Source organism: Prionailurus viverrinus, chromosome B3 (assembly GCF_022837055.1).
Source record: "Prionailurus viverrinus isolate Anna chromosome B3, UM_Priviv_1.0, whole genome shotgun sequence".
Classification (NCBI taxonomy): domain Eukaryota; kingdom Metazoa; phylum Chordata; class Mammalia; order Carnivora; family Felidae; genus Prionailurus; species Prionailurus viverrinus.
In genome coordinates this window covers 22,815,737-22,836,398 of record NC_062566.1, presented here as the reverse complement: position 1 = coordinate 22,836,398, position 20,662 = coordinate 22,815,737, and the positions used below count along the sequence as shown (strand labels likewise).

Sequence of the window (20,662 nt, the reverse complement as noted above, 5' to 3'; positions counted from 1 at the left end):
TAGGTGGTGGGAGGTACACAGTTTATAGGGAGCAAGGATGGCTGACTTCCAAAGGGAGGAACTGACTTTTTTGAAAATGAATGTGTATGAGTGTGTGTGTCAGCTTGGCCTGGCAAAAAACATTCAACCTAGAAACATTCTGATTTGATGCCTCAGTGCCTGCTCAGTGTGTCCACCACACTGCTGTGTTAAGACCTTACCCACAGGATCCTGGCTTTTCCTACTGACAGGATGCCCTTCCTGTACTTCAGCTTAAGGTCACTTCTCCAGGTCCTTCCTCAATCACCAAATTCATAGTCTACTTTCTTGATGGCTCTTTATACCAGTTATTGTTTGTGTGAGGTCTGACTCCACAGGGATGGATGGTAAATGCCAGGAGTGTGCCCATGTGCCCTTGGAGCCCAGACACGGTATGTGCATAGGGATGTTTGAGGAGTGAAAGATTTACTCTAAGCTTGGTGGTTTCTTCTGTTCACAGATTTTTCTTAGATATTTTTGATGTCACTGAGGCAAACTAAGAACTAGATTTCTTAAACTCAGCAATTTATACTTCAATTTAGGGAAAAGAAATGCATTAAAAAAGTAAATTTAGGGGCGCCTGGGTGGCTCAGTCGGTTGAGGGTCCGACTTCGGCTCAGGTCATGATCTCGCGGTCCGTGAGTTCGAGCCCTGCGTCGGGCTCTGTGCTGACAGGTCAGAGCCTGGAGCCTGTTTCAGATTCTGTGTCTCCCTCTCTCTCTGACCCTCTTCCATCCATGCTCTGCCTCTCTATGCCTCAACAAATAAAATAAACATTAAAAAAATTTTTAAAAAAGTAAATTTAGTCAATTTATAATTATGGCCTCAATAAGCTCCATTTAAGTGTAATATACCAAGTATGCTAATTTGTTACATAAATCAAGTCATAGATGCATTTTAATGTTCCTAGAGTTATGAAATCATCTAAGCTTCATAAAAAGAAGGCATTTGATCTATTTTGATTTTCCTTGGAAGTCCCTATTTGTCAAAGAATAGTAAAAGAATTTTTATTTCATGATTTCAAAGTTTGCCAATGTTATATAGCTTGAAGAACTCAGAGGGGTTCTCATGCCTACCAAAGTTGTGCATCTGTGTTGCCAGGACTCTACTGGGTCTCACAGATCATAGAATTTCCATTGCAGGGAACATAGAGCTTAATTGAATCTTTTCATTTTATGAATAAAATTTAGATACCAGACACATCAAATAGCACTCCCTGGGACCCCTCCAGGCACAGTGGCTCTCAGTGGGCAGCTCCAGACAGATTCCTGCCCCTCCTATACCCCTCAGTCATTGGGCAGAACTCACTGTAAGTCTTGTGTCCTCAGCCCCACGAGGCTGCCAGTGCCACTCCAAGGTAGAAGGTTTGAGTGGACTAAACAGCCACATTCTGCTACTGCACTGGGTTTTATATCCAGGATTTGCATGTTCATTTGGGAGGAACCTGTACCACCATCTGCAGCTTCTCTTAGGGGACTGTTTACAGAGCACAACTTTTCTGGTCCCAAAGCCAACTTAACTTAGCAAGTCCCCAGTTTCCTTTGGGTGAGGGAAACATGTCCTAGTATTCTATTCTTCCCACTGCTCCAAATCTGAAGTATTGTCTAGTCTGGTGAGTCTGGTGGTTGTGGTGCTGACTTTGGTCTAAATGCAGTGTCCAAGCTGTCCCACACTTGGCTGAGCTCTAGGTGAGTGTTCCTTCCACCTCCCTGCTTTCTGTGGGCACTCCTCTTCTTCTCTTGGCCAAATGCTAGATTGGTATTCCTCTGTATAAACAAGGTGCCAAGGCAGTAGACTTTCTTTGCAGCATTGAGTGGGGCCCAAATGGTTTCTCCTTAGCCTCCCTCTCCTTTCAATGGTGCAGCCAGTAGAGGGACTTGTCATCACCCCAGAATGTAAACTTGGAGTTGAGTTCTAGTGAGCCTGCAAGAGGACCTTATCTTCAAAGGTCCAAATCCTATCAGGCAGTGGTTATTGATTTTTGCTGTTAGCAAGACATATGTGTGTCATAGACCCAATCCATTATAGCTGAGTTTCTCTGCCAAATAAATGATTGGATTTTTAAAATTTAATTACTTAGCCTTATATTGCTTTCCTTTCTCCTATAATAATTTCTGTATGCTATCAACCATGGGTTTGCAGAAGGAATTAAGTGTACTAAAATTTGGTTTTAGACATTGTTGACAGTTAAGTAACATAGATTGTAAATGTATGCTCTAATTATGATTTTCTTTTGCATCTTGTTAAATTATGAGATACTTATGTGGACAGTGAACTATTTTACATTACTTTAAGATTATTGCCATTAAAATGATTTCAAAATGAAAAATGCAACTTTTAAAACCTCCTGAGAAGATTACTTAATGTTGAATATATAGGTTTACTTGTTCATTTTTTAAAAATTATTTATTAACTTTCAGTTGTACATGTTGTTCTCACAGTAGCATGTATGTGGCCTGTTGAAATCCCAGCCAAGCAAGATAAAACTTTCCCTATTTCCTCATCTACCTGCTGTGTTTGATTCTCTTGGGGAATCATCTTTGCTAGGGCCTTAACTTCTATACATAGAACAAAAAATATGATTATGAAAATGCTTTCCTTAAGTGTTTAAAACACTCAGTAGTTTTTTTTAACTCAAATTTCATAATTTTAACTTTATCAAAAAGGGTACTGCTCAAACTTATTAAAATTAGAAAATTTAGATAAAAAGAAAAAATACCTACGCCTTAAGCACCATTGAGAACCATCAGTATTTTACTATATATAGCCTATTTTATCTATGTTTAGTTTTAAAACAAAATTAGAATCATTTAAAAATAGAGAATCATTAAAAAAATTTTTTTTACATTTATTTATTTTTGAGAAACAGAGTGAGACAAAGTATGAGTGGGGGAGGGGCAGAGAGAGGAGACACAGAATCCGAAGCACGCTTCAGGCTCTGAGCAAGTGGTCAGCACAGAGCCTGATGCGGGACTTGAACCCACCAACTGTGAGATCATGACCTGAGCCGAATTTGGACGCTCAACAGACTGAGCCACCCAGGCACTCCTAAATTTAGAATCATTTTATGCATAACTTAAAAAGTCCCATATTGCAATTATACATATTCTTGTATAACCTTCTTCTAAACTCTTTACAAGGTAAATGTATTGCTATATCATTTAAAGAATATACAATGTTACAATGTATGACTAGACTATACTCAGATTCCCCGTTAAGTTGGTATTTTGATTATTTCTACTTTTTTTTTCCCGCCTGAAACAGCTCTGTAAAGAGCATTTTTGAGGACTGGGTGACTCTTTGACTCCTCTTACTAGGCAGGGTCTCAGCACGAAACTATGTACTTGAAGGTCAAGGGTTTGGGAAAAGAACAGGTGTGTTGAAGTTCTGCACTGGATAAGAAAAAAAGTCATGACTGTATGGCCCAAAGGGGGAAGGGGAGAGCTGGGAGCTGCAGCTCTGGAGAGGACTGCTGAACCCTGGATTATAGCAGATTGCAGTGGGCCAGGAAGAGCCAGGAGATTAAATACCCTCACCCTGTTCCTCCCACCTGTCAAATTCTGCCAGTGTGTTCCATTATCCAGACCCACACAACACCAGAAGATAGGAGAGATTGACTGAGTACAGCTTCTAGGAGCACAGAGCCACACAGCTTCCAGGAGCACAGAGCCAAGGAAAAGGCTGAAAGCAGGATGGGGGCAAATGTGGGCTGTCACAGTTCAATCCTCCACTTGTGCCTGTTATTTTTATCCTACTCCAGGAGAAAATCACGCAACCCCAATACAAGAGTTGCATAATAGCCCATCATCTGTGTAGTATGGAGTGTAATGTTGATTCAATTATACCCGAAACCTAATTTTTAGCTACTCTAGTGCTCTTCATATATGGCAATGGAGAATAAAGGGCAGGAGTGGAAGAAGAAGCAGTGAAATACCATAACACATATCTGCTTCAGTCCCAGCTTCTATAGCTAACCTGAAGTCTGGATTGTTAATCAACTTCCTTTTCAAACATCTTTGCCTTACCCTGCCACCATTTCAGCTACGTGGATTTTATTCATTGTTGGAGGTGACCCAAACCTTCATTCCAATAGGATCTGAGTCCTTGGTGGTCATGTCTTCACTGGAGTGCCTGGGTGTCCATGGATTAGGATTGACAGAATGCAAGGAAGCATGTAGGTGAATGCCCCATTTCTGGACGGTTCTCCTCTGGACAGTTCTCTATGAAGGAACAGAAACCCAGCTCCCTCTGATAATCGGGATTGGTCATCCTGGATAGTAGAGGGACTACTCTTGTCTGCTTAATGCTTATAGAATATGAGGAGCCCAAAAGGTCATGGGACGCTCTCCACTTCCAACATAACAGCACCTTCATTATGCTCCCTGTTAGTTACATTGGCTAAGCTCAATATTATAGAGACAATGAACTCATTGACTAGGTTATGGAGTATGATAGCAAGAGGGTCCCTCCCATCTCTACCCTTTGGTTCTTGCACTCATGCTTTCTAGTGGGTATGCAGGATATAGGGACATATATATTGTTCATTTGTTTAAAGCATATACTGCATGATGTAGGGTGTCACCCCAACTTTGCAGAGTTTGGGGTTGCAGAGGGTAGTGCAGCTAAACCTTGAGTAGACGACCAGTGTACCTGAGTAATGGATTCTGGTATAACACTCTTCATTTGCTGTAATAGGAGTTACTTATCAAAGGAACTGGGTGAGAAACCAACGTTGGAGAGAAAATTCTGTAGTCAATAAATAATGGGGCTGGTTGAAGCCTTGCAGGAAGGGAGGGGAAATTTTTTTTTTTTTTTTTTTTTTTCATTTATTTATTTTTGGGACAGAGAGAGACAGAGCATGAACGGGGGAGGGGCAGAGAGAGAGGGAGACACAGAATCGGAAACAGGCTCCAGGCTCTGAGCCATCAGCCCAGAGCGTGACGCGGGGCTCGAACTCACGGGCCGCGAGATCGTGACCTGGCTGAAGTCGGACGCTTAACCGACTGCGCCACCCAGGCGCCCCTTTTTTTTTTTTTTTTTTTTTTTTTTTTTTTTTTTTTTTCATTTATTTAGGAAATTTTTATCTGTATTGATTTTCAAGCTAATCACAAGCTAAAGAGCAGTGATTGATTCTCTTGCAGTTGTGGACACCAGAAGTCTGAACTCAGTGTCGGCAAGAGTTTTCAGAGGAAGTATAAACTCAGGGTTTTACTTCTAGAGGCTTCAGAGGAAAATCATATGATTTTTCTTAACTTATTAATACGATTACATTTTAGATTTTAGATATATTTTCAAATTTTAAACCAGTCTTGCATACTTGGAAGAAATCCTACTCAGTTATGGTGTATAATTTTTCACACATTTGTGAATTCAGTTTGGCAACATTTTGTTGAGGATTTTTGTGTCTAAGTTTATGACATACATTGATATGTAGTTTTATTTTTTATACTATCTTTGTCTCATTTGGGCTTCATAAAATGAGTTGGGAAGGCTTTCCTCTTTTTTTTTTTTAATGTTTATTTACTTTTGAGAGAGAGAGAGACAGAGCACCAGTGGGGGAAAGGCAGAGAGGGAGGGAGACACAGAATCTGAAGCTGGATCCAGGCTCTGAGCTGTCAGCACAGAGCCCAATGCGGAGCTTAAACTCATGAACCATTAGCTTATGACCTGAGCTGAAATCTAACGTTTAATCGACTGAGCCCAGCTGCCCCAAGGCTCTCTTCTTATTTTATTTTCTGGAAAAGCTTGTATAGAATTGGTGCTAAGTCTTCCTTAAGAAGACTTATGGTGTGGTGGAATTCTCCAGTGAAGCCATCTGAGCTTGGAGATTTTTTTTTTTTGAGATTTTAAATTATGAAGTTGACTTTTTTAAAGGTTAAAGAGATATTAAGATTATATATTGTATCTAAGTTAAGTTTTGATATTTTGTGTTTCATGAGGAATTGGTTCATTTCTTCTTTGTTATTGAATTTGTGGACGTAAAGTTGTTGATAGTATTCATTTACTATTTTTTAAATGGGTGTAATATCTGTAGCAAAACTCTATATTTATCTCCTGATATAGGTGATTTGTATATATTTATTTATATATTTGTCAGTCTTGTTTTAAGTTTGTCAATTTTATTGATTTTTTCCTGAAGAAAGACTTCCCCCTCCTACTATTGTTTTTCTATGTTGTGTTCCTATTAAATTTTATTGATTTTTGCTCTGATCTTTATTATTTCCTCCTTTCTGCTTCAATTGCCTGTCTTTTGCTCCTTTTTGCTAGTTTTTCTGGAGTAGGAATTTAGATTATTTATTTTAAAGTTTTCCTCCTTTCCAATGTTAACATTTAATGCTATAAGATTTCCTCTCAGTTCTACTTTCACAGTATCCTATGTATTTTCATATGTGGTGTTTTTATTACCATTTGTCTCTATGTATTTTAAACTTTGAGGCTTCTTGATTGACCCATGAATTATTTAGAAGTGTGTTCTTTAGTCTTCATATGTTTTAGAGATTTTTCTATTGTCTTTCTGTTACTGATTTCTATTTTATTCCATCATGATGGTTAGAGAACATACTCTGAATAATTTCCATTCTCTTACATTTGTTGAAATTTGTTTTATGACCTAGAATATAGTCTCATGGCAAATCTTCTATGAGAACTTGAAAAAAAAAAGACGTCTTATATTATTGGGTGGAATGTTCTATATATATGAATAAAATCTTTTTGGTCTAGTGTTGTTCAGTTTTTCTATACCTTCAATGGTTTTTATATCTAATAGTTCTATAATATGCAGAGAGGGGGTTGTTGAATTCCCAACTATACACATGGACTTGTCTATTTTTTTTTCTTTTAGCTCTACCAGTTTTTTTTTTGTTGTTGTTGCTGTTTTATTGTTATCTGTGTACACATTTAGGATTGCCATGTCTTTCCAGTGCAGTGATACATTTATCATTATTTAATGAACTTCTTGGTCTCTACTAGTTTTCTTTGTTCTTAAGTCTAGTTGCTATTAATATAATTACTTAAATTTTTGTGTGAGATATATCTTTTCCTGTCATTCTTTAAATATTCCCATCTTATTTACTTAGAAATGAGTTTCTTGCAAGTAGTATGTGGTTGGGTTATTTTTAAAATCTACTTAAATCAAGACTTAAAACTGCCACTTAGATTATTTATTTTCTGTTTCTAGTTTTTGTGTTTCTCTTTCTTTGACTTCCTTAAACTGTTTTGGGTTATATCTTGATTTATTTATAATATATTTGAGTATATCTCTTTGTATAGTTTTTGTAGTGGTTGTTGTGAGGATTTCAATATACATTTGTGACTTATTGGAATTTGCTGGTATTATCATTTACCGTTTTGAATAAAGTGTGAAAACCTCATTTCCATTGAGATTCCTTTAACCTACTGCACGTGTTTAAATATCATTATCTTGAGTATCAGATAATATTATAATTTTTGTTTTAATTATAAAATGTGATTTATAAAACTCATGAGGAAAAGTGTAGTCTATTGTATGCGCATATATTTCTACTCTTTATGTTGCTTTCTTTCTTTCCTGATACCACAGAGTAATTTTTTAAATAATTTGCTTTGTGTTTGAAAAGCTTCTTTTAGGCAGTATTTAAGGGTAGGTCTAGTAAATTCTTTTAGTTTTTCTCTTTGAAAGTGTCACTATTTCCTTTTCATTCCTGAAGGATAGTTTCACTGGATATAGAATGTATAATTGGCAGTTATTTTCTTTAATCCCTTGAAAATTTTCTACCATTAAAATTGATGTTCCCTTATAGGTAATATATAGAATTGTCTGGGTGCTTTCAGTATTTTTTTGTCTTTAGTTTTTAGAAGTTTATGATGTGTCTTGGTGTGGATCTCTTTGCCAAATTTTGGGAAATTTCAGCATTATTTCATAAAGTACCTTTTCCACTCTATGCTCATTCTCTCCTTGCACTCCAATGACGTGAATATTAGAACTCCCTGAATCTTTCCTCTGTCATCTCCACTTTATCTTGAGCCCATACTAAGAATTTTTAAAAATATTTATGTTACTGTATTTTTTTTTTTAGTTTTATAATTTCCATTTGGTCCCTTAAAAAAAACCCTCTATTTCTTCATTCTGGTTTTCTATTAAAAAAAAAATCAAAAGAGTTTGTAATTGATTATTGGGACATTATATACTGACTGCTTTAAAATCCTTTTTAGATAATCCAACATCTGATTTATCTCCGTGTTGGGATCAACTGATTGTCCTTTGTCATTCAAGCTATGTTTATTTGTTTGTTTCTGATACGACAACTAAATTTTGGGTATCTTGGGTATTGTATCCATTATCTTAGGGTACTCTGAGTCAACCCTAAATCTTTTATTTCGGCAGGCAGTCATCCTGTTTTAAGTTTAGCCCTCAGGTTCTGGCCTGTGGTCTATGGTTCCAATGACAGTTTAATTTTCAGAAACCTTGTAGTGCTACTTTGATCTATTTATTTGGTGCAGTGGGGTTCCCCCTCGTCCCTGCTGGTGTTGCCTGAGAGGGTGGAAGGGATTTGCCCAGGTTGGGCTGCCTGGGTTTCTCTTTGTTGGGGAAGAGGAATCTCGGGCCTAGAGGAATGAAGAGGTCTCCCAAGTGGGTGTTCATTATAATGGGATCCCCCTTCCTGTGGGAGCCTCAGAACATTTCTTGAGCCATGCAGTGTGATAGGATACTTCTACCAGTGTCCCATAGCTATCCTAGATATTTATTAGCAGGGAAGAGGGTCTCAGGCCTGGTATCAAAGTGGACTGAGATCCCCGGTCTGTGTTGTAGTGGCATCTTTCTGCAGGATCTGCATGCCTACCAGGTATTTCTCAGCAGGGGAGGAACAACTTCCCTGGCCACCTTTGTTGGCAGGCTCTATTGATCTTCCTTGCCAGGGGAACCATAATCACCTGGTATTGTCAGAGGGATCCCGTTCCACCCAGGGGAGGAACAAGCCCGCTTGACTCCCTTTTCTTGCTATGTTGAGGGGGGAGGGTCAAAGAATGTTGGTTCTGGGAGATGGATGATAACCTGGTGCTGATTGTTCTTCCTGTCATGTCCTGATACCCTAGTGCTGATCATTCTTCCTGTCCTGAAAGCAAAGCAGTTTGCTTTCCTATTACCACCTGTAAGAATTCTCCTTTGGTTGTCTCTTGATTTATTTCCATGATTTATAGTTGTGCTTAATAGAGATGAGCAGTTAGAAAAAAGTAGATGACCAGGTAGGAAGAATATCATTCTGTTTGGTATGGAAGTCTCCTGAAATTGCTCATTTATTTATTTTTAATCTCTGTCATTTTGTTTTTAGTCGGTTTCCAGTAAAGAACATACATTTGGATCTAATTTTAAACTACTCACTGTTATGTCCTGTATTTGATATTTGTTATATTTCCTTGGTATTTCCTTTTCCCATCTATTGATGAAGTATATTGTTAAAATTTCTTTGTATCTATTTTATCAAGTGTTTTGAAGCTATAGACAATATTTGTATTCTCTTAGTTGTTGGCTTAAACATTAAAAAGAAATAATTAAACCTATGTTTATAATCATAAGAATAAAACAAGAAGTGGATGTTTTAGGGATTTGAGAGACATTAAGTAGGTTTATTGACTTCTCAGGTGGTAGGTTTTAGTTTGAGAATCTTGAAGGAGACACTGTTTCCACTTTTGCCCTGTGGTATTGAAAAGTTAGCCTTCAAGTGCTTCTTGGATCTTTCTGGGAACACTTTTGAGCAGGATATACCCTTCTGTACTGCTGCAAACACTATTCATTTTCTTAGAATGTTTGTCAAAAACAATAATATTTGGTGTTTTCATAGCAGTGTTTTGTCCTGGTTGCACTTGGAATATAATCCAGAGCCTCACCACAGCTTATTAAACATGAATGGTCAGGCTGTAGCTGCCACTTACACGTTATTTTCCATCATACATTCACTTGTTCACTAAACCCAGACCCAATCGCCTTTTTGTTAGGTGAATGTGTATTTGTACTTGTCACTTCTACCTGGGTGCTCCTCCTAAGCAGGCTGCTAGCTGCCTAAGAGTGCTTGGCACATATCAAGCACTCAATAAATATTTGTCAAACCAATAATGGAATGAATGAGACTAGGCAATGTGGAATATTGCTTTATGAGGATTTTGCATTTATAAAATACTTATGTTTATAAATCAAACCACATGTCTGTAGATATAACAGTCATTCACAGTAATTGTCACAGGTGCTATGCTATGCTATGTGGAGTGGTTCTCAGATGGATTCATCTAAGAAAGCTTCTTGTGAGGCTATTTTTATTGGAATCTTAAAATGAGAAGAAAGAGAAAATATTTGCTATTTGTAGGCCATATTAGAAAGCTTTGGTGATTTCCTGGTTCCTAAGCAATGAGTTATCCTTGCAAGCACATTTATGCTTTGTGTCCGTTTCCTTCTTTGGATGTACAGGATGTTTGGAAAGTCTTCGCATGCATCTACATTTATTTGTGTCTTTGTCAATGGGACATCTTTAGCTATGCCAAGACTCTGTCACTGAAAATAATAATAGTGCTAATAATAAGTGGGAAAAAAGCTCTAATTTGTAGGTTTAATGTAATAATTTTATGTTAATAGTTAATAACTCATGCCAAGTTCCAAATCAGTCTTCACTGCAAGGCATTCCAAGTTCTCCTTGGCTATCCATCATTTTCTTGTATATAAGCTACTTTTTGAAATAAATTACCTTTATTTATAAACCCTGAAGTTTATAACATAAAAGTCATACATTCCTTAAAAACAGAGAAGGAGGAAAACCATAAGAGACTCTTAAATACAGAGAACAAAGTAGGAGTTTCTGGAGGGGAGGTGGGTGGGGGGATGGGCTAAATGGATGATGGGCATTAAGGAGGGCACTTGTTGGGATGAGCACTAGGTGTTATATGTAAGTGATAAATCACTGGATCCTTCTCCTGAAACCAATACTACACTGTATATCAACTAGCTTGAATTTAAATAAATAAATTTAGAATTAAAAAAAATCATATGTTCCTTATATTCTCAACTGCCTTAAGAAATGTTAAGATCAAATGAGAAGTAATGTGAATGAGTAAAAGAATTTTCATTCACTGGAAAAATTAATTTTGAGGGGTGCTGGCAGAGAGCACAGTTGCTTACACCTAAGGGGCAGAGAGTGACTACCAATATATTCAGATTACAAGTTCAAAAATACCAATGGCTGAGGCGCCTGGGTGGCTCAGTCGGTTAAGCGTCCGACTTCAGCTCGGGTCACGATCTCGCGGTCCGTGAGTTAGAGCCCCGCATCAGGCTCTGGGCTGATGGCTCAGAGCCTGGAGCCTGCTTCCGATTCCGTGTCTCCCTCTCTCTCTGCCCCTCCCCCATTCATGCTCTGTCTCTCTCTGTCCCCAAAATAAATAAACATTAAAGAAAAAAAATTAAAAAAAAAAAAAACAAAAATACCAATGGCTCATTCTTCTTGCCTTGGGGAAAAATACAAATATAGAAACCACCCCCTTAAAAAATAAAACTAAGCAAATGAAAACACAAGAAAACACAACACTATTACTACCTAAAACACTCAATAAAATTTTTTTATTTAATCTTATTCCTTTAATTTAGTGTTTTTCAATAATTATTCAAGTCTCTTTTAATATGTCTTTTCCATGGAATATAAAAATAAGATTAGTTTTTAAATTATAAATGCCTTTAATGGATCTTTAATTCCAGTGTGAGGGAACAACATAAGAAGTTTGTTTATTTATTTACTTTTAAATGTTTATTTATTTTGTGAGAGAGAGCACATATGAGCAGGTAAGGGGAAGAGTGGAGAAAGAGAGAACGAGCAGGAGAAGGGCAGAGAAAGGGGGAGAGAGAATTCTAAGCAGGCTCCATGCTAATGGCATGGGCCTTATGTAGGGCTTGATCTCACAAACCATGAGATCATGACCTAAGCTGAAATCAAGAGTCAGATGCTTAACTAAGCCACCCAGGCTCCCCAGAAGAAGTTTATTTTTAGATAATGAGAGTGGTCACCTAGCTTTACTGCTAGGCACCTGAACAGGAGGGTCATTTAAGTGGTGCTTTCTCTTATAGCTGAGTCTATAAAGAAGTGCTATCTTATAAATAAAATTGTTAGTGAGCTCACTTGGAGGATACATACATAATTCTGGGGAAAATGGACATACAGGCATTTTCATTTTTGGATATTTGTAGCAAAAAGGATTTATAATGAGCTCTTTCTCGGTTTCAGTAATCTGTTTCTAACCTAGCTATGACATTCTCTAAAAATAGTGCTGTAATTTAAGTTCAGTTAAAATAATTCCCATTTAATGTATTCCAAATGTTTGTGAAAATAGCTGAATGTGTCAGCTGTTAAACATATCAGAACTTTCAAATATATTTTACAGGTTTCCAAATTTAGGGTGTTTGTTTTTCTTTTTTTTGATGAGGTTAGATTTTGATGGAGATGATTTTAAAATAAGATGAGATATCATGAAATGGGAAAACCAGCAGGGAAAGGTAGATCAGAGGGCATCTGAGAAAAGGACTCCAAAGAGCACATGGTTTTCTATTTGACCTCTTGAATATTGACAGACTTGTGCTTCCACCTTGGTACAATTGATGATCATGGGACTTTCAAACATTTCCTTTCAAATTCTGGCAGGTTTCAGGTTGATTTGCATCCTTATCACTTTATTCAGAGTTGCTGTGTGACTCATGCTGTCCTTCCTAGCTCAGCAGTGGGCTCCAGGGTGGACACAGGGTCTAGCTATGCCCCTGCCCAGGTCCCAGGGTATAATGGGTATGTAGATCAATTGGAGAGGATTTGGCAGAGGAGAAATAGCACATTTAATCTATTTTTAAATCTAAAAGTTAGCTGAAGGAAGAGTATTTTAACTGAGTTACATAATAAGAAAGAATATTGTATTCTAGTTCTTTGGGAGTACAAACCTATTAAAGGTTATTCCTCTCTCTGATTACAACTGAAACTCTGGAAAAAATATAAAAGCCAAGTATTGATGGACTCTGAACAATAAACAAAACCAGGTGAATTGTGGAAGGGAGTTAATACTTGGAAAAGTGACCCCCTTGGGGTGATTTTCCTATTTTTCTGCCTCCTAGATTTCCCTCCAGGACAGGAAGGCCTTAGTCATGGCATGGCATGGTGGCATAAATTCCTAGCCATACTATCCTAATCTTTCCACCCAGAGGAGCCAGGGAAAGTAGTACCTGTGGGCTGGGAATGAGGGAATCTCAGAAGAGAGAGTCAGGGAATTCCACACCCCCAATTCCATGCATGAACATGTACAGTTCTGAACAATGCATGTGTGATACAGACCCAAACCAGCCTAGTGTAGGCCTAGAGGACTATCTGAGATTACAACCATTCATACAAGTCTCTAACTCTTCAATGACATATATGCTGGACAGGCACAAATCAACATAGCAAGGTTTAAAGAACTCAGCTGAAACTTGAACCATCTCCATGAGTCTCCAAGTGCTGAACTCTGCATATGTGAGAGAGACCAAAATTATCATGGAAAATATGAATTTGAACCACTACCCCTGGAAGGTGAGACAGAAATTGTGTTCTGAACCTAACTTCTAACAGAAAAGAAAAAAGGCAAGAAAGAAAAGGACGGTGTCCAGAAGATTATAGCAGGACCCAGAATCTGCATATCTTATCTTTTTTTTTTTAATTTTTTTTCAACGTTTATTTATTTTTGGGACAGAGAGAGACAGAGCATGAACGGGGGGGGGGGCAGAGAGAGAGGGAGACACAGAATTGGAAACAGGCTCCAGGCTCTGAGCCATCAGCCCAGAGCCCGACGACGCGGGGCTCGAACTCGCGGACCGCGAGATCGTGACCTGGCTGAAGTCGGACGTTTAACCGACTGCGCCACCCAGGCGCCCCAGCATATCTTATCTTTGACAATATACAGGAGATGATGCTAAAGGACTCAAAATACAAAGAATGAGGAAAATGCAATAAATTCTCAGGGAAAAAGGCAATAAATAGATTTTAATCCAGACATGATCCAGATGTTGAAATGACCAAAGAATTTGAAGTAGCTATTACAACATGCTTAATGAGGTAAAGAAAAATGAATTTGAAATGAATGAAAAGATAGGAATCATTAGAAGAGTAACAGAAATTATAAAATAGAAGCAAATACAAAGGTCAGAATTTAAAAATATAATACTTCATTAAAAAAAAGTTTTGGGTTCAGTAAAAGAATGAATATGACCAAAGAAAAGGCCAGTGAATTGAAAATAGAACACTATATATTATCCAGTCTGAAGGGCTTGGTAGAGTTAAGTATTACATATTTATTTAATTTGCCATTTATAAAGTTATTATTAGATATTTGTATTTTGACTTTATTTTTTCAATTAAGAGATAAGTTACTTTGTTTTTTGTTTTTTGTGTTTTTTTAAATGGGTATTTTATTTTATTTTATTTTATTTTATTTTTTTATGAAATTTATTGACAAATTGGTTTCCATACAACACCCAGTGCTCATCCCAAAAGGTGCCCTCCTCAATACCCATCACCCACCCTCTCCTCCCTCCCACCCCCCATCAACCCTCAGTTTGTTCTCAGTTTTTAACAGTCTCTTATGCTTTGGCTCTCTCCCATTCTAACCTCTTTTTTTTTTTTCCTTCCCCTCCCCCATGGGTTCCTGTGAAGTTTCTCAGGATCCACATAAGAGTGAAACCATATGGTATCTGTCTTTCTCTGTATGGCTTATTTCACTTAGCATCACACTCTCCAGTTCCATCCACGTTGCTACAAAAGGCCATATTTCATTTTTTCTCATTGCCACGTAATATTCCATTGTGTATATAAACCACGATTTCTTTATCCATTCATCAGTTGATGGACATTTAGGCTCTTTCCATAATTTGGCTATTGTTGAGAGTGCTGCTATGAACATTGGGGTACAAGTGGCCCTATGCATCAGTACTCCTATATCCCTTGGATAAATTCCTAGCAGTGCTATTGCTGGGTCATAGGGTAGGTCTATTTTTAATTTTCTGAGGAACCTCCACACTGCTTTCCAGAGCAGCTGCACCAATTTGCATTCCCACCAACAGTGCAAGAGGGTTCCCGTTTCTCCACATCCTCTCCAGCATCTATAGTCTCCTGATTTGTTCATTTTGGCCACTCTGACTGGCGTGAGGTGATACCTGAGTGTGGTTTTGATTTGTATTTCTCTGATAAGGAGCGATGCTGAACATCTTTTCATGTGCCTGTTGGCCATCCGGATGTCTTCTTTAGAGAAGTGTCTATTCATGTTTTCTGCCCATTTCTTCACTGGGTTATTTGTTTTTCGGGTGTGGAGTTTGGTGAGCTCTTTATAGATTTTGGATACTAGCCCTTTGTCCGATATGTCATTTGCGAATATCCTTTCCCATTCCGTTGGTTGCCTTTTAGTTTTGTTGGTTGTTTCCTTTGCTGTGCAGAAGCTTTTTATCTTCATAAGGTCCCAGTAATTCACTTTTGCTTTTAATTCCCTTGCCTTTGGGGATGTGTCGAGTAAGAGATTGCTACGGCTGAGGTCAGAGAGGTCTTTTCCTGCTTTCTCCTCTAAGGTTTTGATGGTTTCCTGTCTCACATTTAGGTCCTTTATCCATTTTGAGTTTATTTTTGTGAATGGTGTGAGAAAGTGGTCTAGTTTCAACCTTCTGCATGTTGCTGTCCAGTTCTCCCAGCACCATTTGTTAAAGAGGCTGTCTTTTTTCCATTGGATGTTCTTTCCTGCTTTGTCAAAGATGAGTTGGCCATACGTTTGTGGGTCTAGTTCTGGGGTTTCTATTCTATTCCATTGGTCTATGTGTCTGTTTTTGTGCCAAGAGATCAGTTACTTTTAACTGAGTTATTAGATATAATGTTTAAGTATTTTGAAGATTTCCCTTTATGTTGTCTTACACTCTATACCATGGACCTTGATATTTGGGATAATTATATGACACTAAATATATAAATAGATAGTTGTTTATAGGCACACATCAAGGTGTACACATAATACTGTGTATGTGTATGTATGTGTGTGTGTATGTCTGTATACACACATAAATAACCATCTGTACTTGATATCTAGCAAGAAGTTTTAATCTGGTTTAGACCTCTGACTTTTCCTTTAGTTAGTAGTATAGAATGAAATAAAGGATGTGACTACATTTAACTGTGTTTTTCAAATTAAAAAATGTTTTATTTATGGATTATTATAAATCAGTGATTCTTATCAGGGGGTGATTTTGTGACAACACTGGCACTGCATGGAGACAGTTTTGGTTGTCATATTGGGGAGTGGAATCCAGGGATGGTAAACATTCCACAATGCACAGTACAGCCCTATGACAAGGAATTATTTGGTGCCTAATGTCAACAATGCTGACTAGATTTATGAACAGATTTATCTAAATAGATTTATCCTTATGATTTAGTTGATTTAATAGCACACTTATCTTAAAATTGTGATTGAAAACCCAACACTTGGGTTCCACAACTTTAAAAGGAAGGCTAACAAACAACTCTACATATGGATGGGGAAGTTGTAAACTTGCATTTAAACATGGTCAAGCTGATGTTTTCAATATTCATAGTCATTCAGCATGGTGACATCACAGTGAAAAAGCCACATTTGAGAAGTGCAAGGCAGCTGTGTCACACCCACATCTCGTTCCTTACAAGTGCTTCCTGTATGGGATCCATTGTGGTCAGCAGAACATCCCTTCCCTGGCTGTGGTGAAGGCAACAGCCTGAGCAGAACGCCTCCTGAGCTTACGTCTCCTTCGTCTAATCTTTCCTGCTTGGACTCAATTTTCTCAATCTGTCTAGTACTGAGAAAATAGTTACATGCTTCAGTTAAATATATCTATTCTTCCTTTCTTTGACAGTTATAAAAACCATGCATTTTCTTTGATTCTTCTGTGATGTTGAACTTCAAAAAGAAATTTGAAATGTAACTTACTTGAAAGACCTTCTATATGAGCAGCATTTCATTGTGTACAATTGAACAGTGCTCCTATACACTGATACTAAAAAGATGCCATTCCATTCAAATTTAAATTTAATATGGACAGTAACACAAATCAATGAAAATTCCTGCCTGTGGTATGGTGCATTCTTCTCAGTGAATCATCAGTGCGCGTATCTGATAGTAAATTATTTATAGACTGTGTATTTGAGTATAATCCTTTATAAGAAATGAGAGCTAGGACCTGCCTTATGTTCACTTGTTTTCATTTTAAAGGCATATTTAAAAAATTTGCATATATTCTTAGTTTTAAACTGATTTTCATCATATATCCATTTCTTCTAGGCACTGGCACATCTCCACTTAATAGAATATGTTGGAGAACAGACTGCTTTACTAATAAAGGTACATTAAATATTATAATAGAATGTGTCACAGCCTCTGTTACTTTGATTTTGTAAAAAAAATCTGGTAAGAATAGGTCACAGACTATGTAACAAGTATAGCAGAGAATCCTTTTTGTCCTGTGCAGCCTAGAGATGAAGGGAGACTTTCTCCAAAGAATGTATAATTATAGAGGCCTGCAATTTTGCTATGAGCCTTTAGTTAAAATCTGTCTAAGAAGGAGAACAATTGAGAAACCAGTCTTAGTAAGTGAATAAAAATGCACAGCTCCAGTCCTCTGCCAGGAGCTCAGGTCAGTATAACTAATATATGCTGCCACTGAGAATGGAGCCACCCTGCTCCCTTCCCTAGGTACTGGTTGGCTTGGGTGTGGCTGGGAATCATTCTCCTTAGTTTCTTGTAGACCCAGCAGAGGCTCCTGATAATAGCAAGGAAAGCCCATACTGGTCCTGTTTGCACACCTGGGTCTGCCTTTGTCTTCTGTGTGAGAGGAAGGGCTGGCAGCCTTGTGGTCTCTTCTGAGTCTCATATGTCCTACCATCAGATCCTCAGTGTGTGTGATTTATCAATGGCAACTGTGATATATAGCACTGCTATTATCTGCTTCCTTCCAGATGGTCCCAGAGGATCGGCGCCTCACAACTGCCATCATCCTGGTGGTCTGGGTCTCAGCCATTGCATCATCCTTGATTGACAACATCCCATTTACCGCTACAATGGTGAGTTGCACTGCTCTTCCATGTGATATGGACCCAACTTGCCTGGACACAATCTGGGCTCACCTTTCCTTCAAGAAGAAGCAGAGAATGAACCATGTCTGTTTGCTGCACTCGTAGCTATGGAGGAAAGATGTGGCAAAGCTTAGGGCCAGCTGGGCCAGAGATACTGAGTCCACGCTACAAGCTGGAATCCGTGGGCCTGCAGCTGCAGTGGGAAGTGCATCATTAACTAGTTGTTTCAGGGTTAGCCCAACTGAGAGCTGCCACACTTCATGGAAAAGACAGTCTATTTATTTATTTGTTCTTTGAAAGAAAATTGTAAGACACCAAAGATAGACTGGTTGAAGGCAATCATCCTTTATTCCTTGTGAATGCAGACACTGGCCAGTGTGGCTTCTGGTGCTTGGCTTGGGCAGAATTTTGAGTTCTCTATGTGGCCCTGACTGCAGCTGAGATTGGGATACACATTAAAGGTCTTTTACAAGGCTGATGAGCCCTGTTCTTGCTGTGTTTTCTGACATCACTGATTGGTATATGGCAGAGCTGTGAATCCCTGGTATGACAAAGTAAAGGAAGGAATGGGGGCTTGCATACAAGAAACTGGGGTCCTGTCACAATTACCAGAAGTCCCAGGTGTGAACACTCCTCATGGTTGGACTCTGGACAGGGTAATTTTCTCTGTTCTTGTGACCTTGAGGGCCCACCCATCCCCCTTCCAACAGCCTTTGCAAGGGGGCTCCCATTACATTCCACCACCTTATATCACACTGGGAAACACTTGAGACCCAAGGAATTAGAGAAGAGAGCCTGTCAGTGAGGAGAAAGGTAGTGCTTCTCTCTCTCACAAGACCTTAGGCTGACCTGGCACTCTATGTCCCTCACTCATTGCCTGCAGGAATCAGTGTCTGCAGGTTGACTCTCTAGTTACATAGCTATATTATTCTTCCATGGTCTGGGTTTGGTAATTCTGAGCTAATGCTATGACTGTTATTATTTTTTCATGAAGTCCTGAGTTAGAGAAGTTGTACAGATGTTGAATGCCCTAGTTTGGGACACAGCAAAGCCCATCTCTTCCTGAGTGGTGTCTTCTCTCCAGAATGTGTCTCACAGTGTCCGAAGTTGAAAGAACTAGATCATAGATGGGCTTATCTCTCTAATTTGGCTGGACAAGGCTTCAGTTAAAATTCCAGCATGTGCACAGCTGGGTTTTAGAAGAGCACCCCAGAACTTTTTTGGGATTAGATTTGCTCTTTTAAATTTTCCTTATTCCTTGGGCTCTCCCCTTGATTTTGACTTTTGCTTATCTTTAATGGGAACACTATTTTTTAATGTTTACTTTTTGAGAGAGAGAGAGAGACAGAGAGAGAGAGAGAGAGAGAGAGAGAGAGAGAGAGAGATCCAAAGTAGGCTCTGTGCTGCCAGGTTCTGTGCTGTTCAAGATGTGGGGCTTGAACTCACGAACCATGAGATCATGACCTGAGCTAAAGTTGCATGCTTAACTGACGGAGCCACCCTGGCACCTCTTTAATGGTAACACTATTAAAAAATATTTAACATTGGGGTACCTGAGTGGCTCAGTCAGTTAAGTGCCAGACTTTGGTGCAGGTCATGATCTCACAGTTTGTGGGTTCAAGCCCCATGTCAGGCTCTGTGCTAACAGCTCAGAGCCTGGAGCCTGCTTCAGATTCTGTGTCTCCCTCTCTCTTTCTCTCTCTGCCCCTCCCCTGCTCATCCTCTGTCTCTCTTTCTCTCTCTCAAAAATAAATAAACATTAAAAAAATTAAAAAAAATTAACATTAAATTAATTCAATTTAATATTGACATTCCAGCTTTGTTTAGTGCAATCAGAACAGACAAGGAGCCTCTGAAACAGGAAGCTTGAAGCCCCCTCTCTCCTCTTATCCAACATGCCATTGTTAATTACTCAGTTGCTTGGGGCATAACAGGGTCCAAAGGGCTGAGGCTGTGGGAGGTCCTGGGGGTCTCTATCAACTGGTTTGGAAATATTTCCTTTTTGTTTTGTCTTTAATTTTTATTTTTTAATTGAAGTATAATTAATATACAGCCATATTAATTATATTAGTTTATACAGTGTTTATACCAGTTTCTACAATATAATGATTCAACAACATTGCTCAGTGCTCATCACTTTAAGTGTTTTTTTAAATGTTCATTTATATTTGAGAGAGGGGGCTGGAGGGGCAGAGAGAAACTAAGACAGAATCTGAAACAGGCTCCAGGCTCTGAGCTGTCAGCACAAAACTCAAAGCGGGGCTCAAACATGAGCAGTGAGATCATGACCTGAGCCTAAGTCAGACGTTTAACCAACTGAACCACTCAGGTTCCCCTAAGTGTTTGTTTTTTAAATTTGAATATAAATTTAAATTTGAATTTTTAAAGTTGACAATGTTACATTAGTTTCATATGTACAACATAGCAATTTGACAAGTTTACACATTATACTGTATTCACAAGTGTAACTACCATTTGTCCTGATACATCACTATTATTATATCATTGACTATTCTTTATGGTGTGCCTTTTATTCC

At 38.4% G+C, this 20,662-nt stretch overlaps 1 protein-coding gene across 1 annotated transcript in view; it reads left to right on the top strand.

Moving 5' to 3' along the window:
- Nucleotides 1-20,662, top strand: part of OCA2 (OCA2 melanosomal transmembrane protein) — a 492,037-nt gene that overhangs the window by 264,476 nt on the left and 206,899 nt on the right. Inside the window, exons 19-20 of the mRNA XM_047864593.1 lie at nucleotides 17,335-17,394; nucleotides 18,009-18,113. Of these exons, the coding sequence (XP_047720549.1) occupies nucleotides 17,335-17,394; nucleotides 18,009-18,113 (165 nt within the window). The remainder of the gene's footprint in view (nucleotides 1-17,334; nucleotides 17,395-18,008; nucleotides 18,114-20,662) is intronic.